General features: G+C 41.8%; 1 protein-coding gene across 1 annotated transcript; it reads left to right on the top strand.

Moving 5' to 3' along the window:
• The first annotated feature begins 1,177 nt into the window (after positions 1–1,177).
• Positions 1,178–8,483, top strand: telo2 (TEL2, telomere maintenance 2, homolog (S. cerevisiae)). Its single transcript, XM_041962614.1, has 20 exons — positions 1,178–2,128; positions 2,208–2,485; positions 2,603–2,671; positions 3,195–3,342; positions 3,459–3,561; positions 3,643–3,711; positions 3,966–4,107; positions 4,266–4,402; positions 4,520–4,605; positions 4,708–4,812; positions 4,899–4,987; positions 5,088–5,179; positions 5,347–5,463; positions 5,568–5,639; positions 5,724–5,894; positions 5,980–6,071; positions 6,159–6,258; positions 6,740–6,804; positions 7,083–7,198; positions 7,812–8,483. The coding sequence occupies exons 1-20, from the start codon at positions 1,788–1,790 to the stop codon at positions 7,931–7,933; spliced, it is 2,514 nt and encodes an 837-aa protein (XP_041818548.1). The 5' UTR covers positions 1,178–1,787; the 3' UTR covers positions 7,934–8,483.
• Positions 8,484–8,973: the final 490 nt, after the last annotated feature.

Below are 8,973 nucleotides of genomic sequence, written 5' to 3'. Positions count from 1 at the left end.
TGGTTGCCTCATTTTTTATTTATTTGCAGTTTTTTAAATTGTACTGTTTGCATGCTTGTACTGTATAGAATCTGGAGGAGAATTGAGCAGAATATAGGTTTTGCTTGCCTTTAGGATAGGACTTGAAACTGATGATTCGACAGAGGAAGCTCCAGGTGATACCAACTCAGATGGAAAGTCAATATAATCCCAAGGTGATTCTTTCGGGGACTTCCTCTTTTATGATTATTATTTGATCAAGCCACAGGTTGGTATTACAGACTAATGAAATTTTCAGTTCCATATTGAATAACAGGAATGTATTCCAAATTGAAATATTTGTAAAAGCTCCATGTGACTGTGTCATCATCATCGTGATGAGATGCGGTGCTTACAACTCTTTTGATATCTGACCACAGAAGTATGTTGATAGACACCTGCAGGTATTCTTCTGGTTCCTTCCTCTTTGCTCGTCCGTCATCAGATACCTGACACCCGATGAGTCCCTGTGGCGCCAATCTATTAGCGCCACCTGCAGGTTGCGGATATGTACTGCTTACGTTCGACTTCGCACTTTGTGTCACTAGTGTCACAATCCTGGTAATTGACGAAGATGTTAGGTAATTAAATATTTCAAATGAAATAAGTCATAATGAAGTAGTAACCGTTTTACTTTGGGAGACTGAAATAGCTGTCACCAATTTTCCAGGTGTTACAGAAGATATGATTTGTAAAAGCTTGCTGATGTTGCTGTTTCTCAGCACCTACACACACTGTACAACGTTCCCTCATCAAGCTGGAGCGGTATGATTATTATGAGATGTCCTGAACCCTTGACTTTAGAAGCTGACATCACCTGTGCAACGTAAGGATGTGATGTAACCACCAGTTTTTCCACTGTTTTATTACTTTTTCACCATCAGACAATTATTCTGCTACTCTTAAAGAAACTATTCACATTTTTATGCTTATATGTCGGTATTTATTTTTTTTCAAGTTATTCTACATGTAGATAAAACTTATTACATTTCTTAATTGATTAATTCGCCGTTTGGTTTGCTCATTAATTGACGGAAGTGATAATTTTGGGACATAACGAGCATCCAGAAGTGTTACAAAAACCGTTGGGTTCTTGAACACCTCACGGAACTATAGCTCTCCTTGGTCACCACGGACGTATTTTGATGAAGCACGCAGCGAGAGCAAAGCGACACGGCGGGACTTTCTTATAAAAACGCGAACTTGCCGTAGGAAGTAAAATTTTCTCTTAGAAAAGAAAGAAATATTAGAAGATCGCATTGAATGTAAATCATGCCCGCAGTCGCCATTTAACATTCTGTTGCTTTTTTTAAATGCTTCAGTGCGTACTGATTTCGATAGGCTAACAGCTAAAGCTAAATCACTTAACTTATTATTGAAACCTTACCATAACGTTTCTAGGTTGATGAAAATAAGCCGCTAATGACATTGAATGACTGCTAGCTAGCAGTAAAGGTAGAGTTCACCTGAATACACAATGAACTTAATTCTTATTAGCACAAGTGAAGGCTCTAACATTACACCCAACAAGTATTGGTGTGGTACCTTGATGTGACTGTAAGCTAAATTCATAAAGCTGAAAATGCCTAATATGTAACATACACTTATAGCTAATCCAGACTTTGTTATGAACGGTGGACTGTTGTGTGCTTCTGTGTGGAGATACTGGCAGTCACACCTTTATAGAAACTGTTCACCATTCTGTCAGGGTGAAAATGTCATTTTAATGATCTTGTTTAGGAGATAAAACAATCTATTAAGAGTTAAAGATGGAGTCCCTTACCCCAAATACTGAGGTTCGTCTAGCGGTGGCCCAGTGTTTCCGCACCCTCACTGCATCCACAGATAAAAAAGACATTATCACCGCTCTTCAAACACTCCACTCTTACTTGGATGAAGGACCAGAGAGTAGAGCCACTTCGGTTCACCGGGAAGAGTTCAGGAAATGTCACTTCACTCGAACCCTTCAGTTCCTCGTCAACAACATCCAGGCCGACTGGTCACACAGCCTCACAGCAGCCCAGCGCGCAGAGCTGTGGGATGGCCTGTTCCTCAAAGGCCCTCCGGAGCAGGCGCTGCTGGTGCTGATGGAGGGAATAGGAGAGCTAAGGTGGGTGGCGTTGGATATGGGATTAGAGACATGTTCATCACTTTGTCTGTTCACTAATTCCCCTATCTCTTCACCACAGATCCAGCACAAATCTGAACCACTTGGTCGGCATCACGGAGAGGTTCCTTCAGAGTGGTCGGCTCGCTGACCTGCTGTGGTCTTACTGTCAGAAGGCAGGTCCCTCCGACTCTCCCCAGCTCCGAGAGACTCTGCTGGGACGTATTGTGGCACTGCCGGACCTCACCTCCAACAGGCTACATCTGAACAACAAGCCCCTTTTTCTCCCTCAGCAGTACTACCCACTGCTGGCCACAGAGATGCTCACTGCCCTGGAGCGGACCTGCCAAGCGCTCAAAGGCAAGGGAACACACTCTGAAATAGTTATGCAATAATAATAATGATGTCAAAGATTCATTGCTCTGATATCAAAATTATTTTTTCTGATCCGGTCTATTTATCTGACTTGTTTAACAGAAGGCACAGACTGCTCCTTGACTTTTGTGGCTCAGACACTTGGAAAAGTGTGCATCCAGGGCCATAGTGGTGAGTTTAATTACTGTTTTTTTGGAAGTTGTAGTCTATTGTGTCTCCTGCCATAGTGTCACCATGTTCACATTGCAAGCCTCTTGATTCGGTGGGTAGCTCCATTACCTCCACAGGTGAAAATTACACAGTGGTAATAATATGTAGCAAGAAAATAGACCATTCATTGATTAGAAAATTCTTAAAAATCACAACTGTTGTTTTTGTGTGTTTCACATTACATTTAATGTATTTGATTTTTGGTAAATGTCTTGAGCTTTGTGAAAATATGATTTCATTTTTCACTAATTTCTGACAATTTGAAGACCAAGCAATTAATGAATTTTATGGGAAAAAATAGCACTAAATCAATCTATCATGGAAATAATCATTAGTTGCAGCCAGTATCAGTTCAAATAAATTTAAAGAAATGAGAATCTTTCAGTTTTACTTTCATGAATTCTATAGGAAATGAATGTATTCCTGGTTGTTTATCACAGAGTCCATATTGATACAGAACCACTTTGTTTTTTTCTATCCACAGATCTGGTGCTGGCGGTCATGGCTCCCCGGCTGTCTGTCTGCACACGCTCAGACATGGTGTGGCAGAGGATTTGCTGGAAGTTGCTGGAAAGCGTTCCACAGCGTTGGGTGGAGAGTGTGCTCACTGGACTGGTGCAGGCTGTCAGTGGGTAAGATGATTGGAGCTTTAGTCATGTGCACTTTAACAGTGAGCCCTTTACCTGGCCTGTAGCTATCAGTTTTTTCTCTGCTTTTAATGACAGCAGTCTCTTGCCTCTTGGTGCAGGCCTGGTGCCTTGGCCAGGATCATTGGGAATCTAGTCTTAAGGAATAAAAAGGCCCAGTTTGTCATCACCCATAAACTGCTGCTATTACAGTACAAGTATGGGGTAAGAACTTGCAGCTGACAGTAAACCATATATGTATCCTGTAAATATTGTATGAAGCAATGATTTTTTGTTTTCCTCCAGACTCAAGTCTTAAGAATTGTTCTGGGGTACCTCGCAGCAGACAGGGAGCGAAGGCCGCTGCTCATTCAGGTGGGTGCATTACGATGTACAGCAGCCAAATGACATCATATGATACAACCGTGATTAAAAGAAAAAAGTTAGGATTCACAAGCAAGGATGGAGCGAGGTTCACCACTTTGTGAACGCACGACTGTATAAAGGATGTTACTACATGAGCTCAGGAACACTTTATATAACTGCTGTTTGTGGTGTATATTGATGATTTTGACGTGTGTGTGTGTGTGTGTGTGTGTGTGTGTGTGTGTGTGTGTGTGTGTTATCAGGTGTTACGGTCTGTGTCCCAGGCCTGGGCTAACCCCAGTGCAGTGAAGCACACACCTCTAGAGCAGCAGCTGTATGTCAGCAAGGCCTTACTGCTGAGTGTGAGTCTGCTGAAAGACTCTGAGCTACAGGAGCTGCGCTCAGGTACAAATGACAGTGTTTCATGCCTGAAATCACTCAATAAAAAGCTCTGATTTTTAACAGCTGCAGCAAGACATTATATAGAAGGATAATAAAGATGATTGCTATCAGCTCCTCCCCCTCTCTCTCTTTCTCTCTCTTTTGTGTCCCCGTTTTCTCAGACTTACTCCAGTGCATGCTGGGCGGCATGCAGAGCCACCTGGACAGCAGCGTGGTGCGTATCAGGCATATGGGCATGGTGGTGGGAGAGTGCCTGAGCTCTCGCATTGATATCAATGGAACCAAGCTCACATTCGAGGTACAGTTATGGCAGCTGCCAAGTCCACCCAGTAGGCTACAAAGTGTTTGATTCATGATTTGACTGAAAATTCCAGAATAAGACCTGTGTCTGACTTTGTATTGTGCTGTGTTGTAGTACGATCAGGATGAGGAAACTCGAGAGCTGCTTTCTCTGATGACTCCTCTTACTGATGATGAGCTAGAGGCTGAGCCAGTGAACAGGTAGAAGTTTTTACATCTCTGTCACTGTTGCATCAACTCTGGATGTATTGTGTCAGAATCTCTAAATAGATTTCTAATATTTGAAGGCATTGTCATCCACAGAGTTGATGTTCCTCAAGAGACAAATGAAACAACTAAAAACAAGTCTCCTCAGAATGAATCATCTCAAAATAAGTCAGAACCTCAGCCAGACTCTGACCTGGACAGGTAAGTATGAGCTCTTCATTCAGTGATGCTGTTATACTAAATGTGTGTGTGGGATTTGATGTGTTTGTTGTTTTTGGCCGGTGCAGCGATGATGAGCTCACTCCGTACGACATGTCTGGCGATCAGGAAATAAGTGAAGCCTCTCCACCCCGCTACCTACGAGACTGTCTGGAAAGTATGGCTCCACAGATTCCATGTATTTGACCTCACCTCCTATTTAAATGCCGAGGTACTTGCTCCAGCTGTAATATTTCCTTATCTGTCGATCCATCCAGCTTTGATTTCCTCTGAGGACCCGGTGCGTGTGGAGCTCAGTTTGAGGGCCGTTGAGGGTTTAGTGAGGAAGAACGTCTTTGCAGCCAGAGAGGTATGACGGCAGCACACAACAGAAATTCTTTCTGAGGGTATTGTTGTCATCCAGAAGATGCCGATCCATATCTTTCTATTACTGGCGAGTACAGGAATTGGAATATTTGCCGCGTACTGATCACTTTCCACATTAAGGTTCATGGTTCTTTGTTGATTTGTTTTCAGATCAGTGTCCAGCTGACCAAAGTGCTTCTTCACTTGGAGGATAAATACAGCATAAATGGCTTCCTGAGTCTCAGACAGGCAACCATGGTGGCGCTCATTGTCACTGACTGTATTCCTGTATGATCTTTCACCTCTGTTCCCTTTTCAAGATTATGATAATTACTTTATCACCATTTTCTACCTCTTTTTAACAGAACTTTTCTCTTTGTGTATCTTGATAGGTGACTCAGTATTTGAGCACAGAGTTTTACTCCTTGAACTACAGTCTTCGTCAGCGGCTCGATATCTTGGAGGTGAAAACAACAGAGGCTGAGTGTGCTTCCATCAAATGAACAAACAAGTGTAATCACGAGGCTGCTCTTGTTTTGGTTTATCAGGTCCTTGCTCTGGCAGCGCAGGAGCTCTCTAAGCCAATCACTAAGAAGAGAGATCCATCTGTGGGTATCGCTGCCAGCACTGATGTGACTCCATACCCTGGTGACAACCCTGTTCACTGGCGACAGGAAGTAGAGAAGCGGATTCAAAGCAAGACAAAACGCCTCAGGAAGGTTAGGTTAGGTCTAGTTAAAGTAGACCTTAAGTAGACATTTGGCATTTGAGTGAAGCTCTTCATTAATTTCTCTTGTGCTTCAGGGGGCCACACACCCTCCAGCTCAGGCCACCCCTAACCGTTACGCCCCCGTGGCTGGACACTTCTTTTTTCCTTTGCTTAGGAATTTTGACAAGTAAGTACTTTCATTTTTTTCCAAAAGCTCAGCACAACAGTGTACAAGAGGACATCTTAAAACTCTAATGTAATACCTTTCTGCTAGGCCTCAGGTGACCTTTGACCTGTTGGGCAGTGACCACCTGGTACTGGGCAGGTTGATCCACACCTTGGGCCTCTTCATGCATCTGGCAGTCAATGCACCGGTAGTTTCATCCATCTGTACTTGCTAGTCTTACATGATCTCAGTGTGAAGCTTTACAATGATGTCAGTGTGCCAAAAGTTTAGGTGTGAGACTTGACCCCGTCACACAATATATATGTATTTAATTAAAAATGAAAGCATCAGTAAAGGGCACCTGTTGCTCATCTTACGACTTAAAACAGACTATTGCCTTTAAACCCAGGAACAGATATTGACACAATATACAGTATGTTAATACCAAACACTATGTAGTTTTGTATTAGGCCTTTGGTCACAGTTTATTAAGATGTACATGTTTACCATTAACTAGTTGTGTAGTAGTTGAAGTAAGTTGTAGTAGTAGTTCTAGGTAGAATATTGTCATGCAGAATCAAACATTCAAGTGTTTTGTAATGACGAAGTGCTACTATGCTGCTAATAAGCAATTAGTTTATGGTGCATATGTGTACATTAATACAGAGTGATATCTTTTTTTTTTGCAGATAGCTGCACAGATGGGTCGTGCTTTACTGGACTTTGTCTGGGCGGTGCGCTACCATGTTGACCAGTGAGTATGATTTGTGGAAATCTCTGTGGAAAGTCTGAGGAAGCTATTTGTGGTTGTTAAGAGCACTATGATGCAGCATTTCTGCTGCTAACCATGTACCTTTTAATCATCAATATTAATTGGGTGACTGTATAGCCTCTTCATAGCAACTTGTGCTTTTTCACATTGCTAATTCAGAATTAGAAAATGTGTCTAATAACTGTGTATGAAGTCCGGACAGGATGTTTTGTTATCTTATTTCAGTCTGCACTGTAACCTGAAATCTGTGTCTTTTAAAGGATGGTGAGACGAGGCGTCCTCTTTGCTGTTTGCTCTGTGTTTCTGAGCATAAACAGCCAGAATCTGCTAGTTGACCTCAGCGATCAGCTGTTTGAGACCAGAACTTGGCTGGCAGGTAAAACAAAAGTAAAAAATACACTGCTGGTGACGAAGGAAATTTCAGATTTTGTAGATACATTTCATTCAAATATCTCCTACTGTTATTACGGGGCCACCTGTAATATTCAATTCAATGAATTGTTTATGTGTTACTAATAATAGATTAACCCTAAAACACGATTCTTGTAAATGCACAGAGGTCTGAGGCTGCACCTGCGTAATGTAATTCTGTCAGGGATGTCCTCTCAGTGATACACAAACATGTACAGCACTCACATGCACAGCTGGACTGAGCATTTCTGGGAAGGAGATGAGGAACCAGGATGTCCTGTACTACACGATTCATCCGTGACGTGATAGGCTCATCGTCAGCTGGATGTCTCTGTGTCTCTTTGAGGATAAAAGTAGTTTCACATTGTTTTGTGTGACAAGGAGCTTAATGACACCATGTAAAGGGCATATTTTCTTTCCCTGCAGGATTGTTTATTATGCAAAGAAATGCCAGGATTATGTGCAAGCACAGACATCAAAATTTCATTTTGTTTTTTGTAATTATAGAGATTTAGGCTTTCTTTTCGCCTGTTGTCACCTCCACTAAAGCTGCCAGTAATCCTTTTTAATATCCACAGATGTGGCTGAAGGAGATCCTGATGCAGATTGCCGGAGTCTGGCTATACAGAGTCTGGTGCTGCTGGATAAGAGCCTGAAGAAACAGCTACAAGATCAACAAGCACTGGGTCTGGAGTCATGATCATGGCATCAACAATAAACAGTGAAACCGTGAACGTGTCCCCACCTGGTCCTCACAGAGCCTGGAGATTTGGAGTGTTGAGGTCGATGGAAAGGATGTTCCGGATATTTGCTGGCAGAGAGGCTGGCCTTTTTTGGGCTCGGTTGGCCAATTTCTCTCATATCCTGCAACACACAGCCGACCAGCAGGCACGTGTCTTCTCACATGTTTGCGAATGTCTTTCTGCACACCTAAATTATGCACACACACACATTTCAATACACAGTATTGTTTAGATCAACACATTGTGTATAATGTGTGAACCAGATTAAATATTGATTGAATGGAGAATAGGATGCCATTTTTGTCTACCAATAAAATGCATGTTATGAGGATATCCTTTTCAACCTCTTTCCTGTACTGGCACATCTCTCTGTACTTTGCTTGTTTGTTTGCAAAGGACATCCTGTGAATATGAAGCAGCATGCACGCATTCGCAAGTAATGGAAATACTACTACTACTTCCTCTTGTGACAGAAATGTTCATTTGTATGTTCCCAAACAATGAAACATTTTGAAATACACAGTTGCCTATAGTTTTCATTCATAATGGCCTTGAGTCTATTACCTCGACATATTTAGCAGGAAGATCTGCACTGACTGAGTGTTTTTGTGATTAATACAGATTTTTTGTGTCATTTTAATGTGCTATCACTCCCCCCAAATATTTGTATTTAAATGAATAAAGCTGAGTGAAGGTAAGGCTATAGCAAGTGCAGAAGATGATCTTACGATTCATTTTAATTTGGCAGTCGTGAACGTAAACATTAATAAGGTAGTATGAATGAGATTAATGTTGTCACCAAATATCCAAAATTATTGGTCAGGACTGACACATTTTGATGAGCTTGAACACAAGATGAATGTAATTTTCTGACAGATCCAACTTTACTTGACACTGGAGTAATCACTACTGTATATCCAGAAAACCAGTTTGTCTTTGAAGACCACAGGAAATGTCTCATAGTTCAACACAGTTCAAGCATTTCTGATATATACAG

Source organism: Chelmon rostratus, chromosome 21, assembly GCF_017976325.1.
Source record: "Chelmon rostratus isolate fCheRos1 chromosome 21, fCheRos1.pri, whole genome shotgun sequence".
Classification (NCBI taxonomy): domain Eukaryota; kingdom Metazoa; phylum Chordata; class Actinopteri; order Chaetodontiformes; family Chaetodontidae; genus Chelmon; species Chelmon rostratus.
This window is presented reverse-complemented; position numbering and strand designations above follow the sequence as displayed.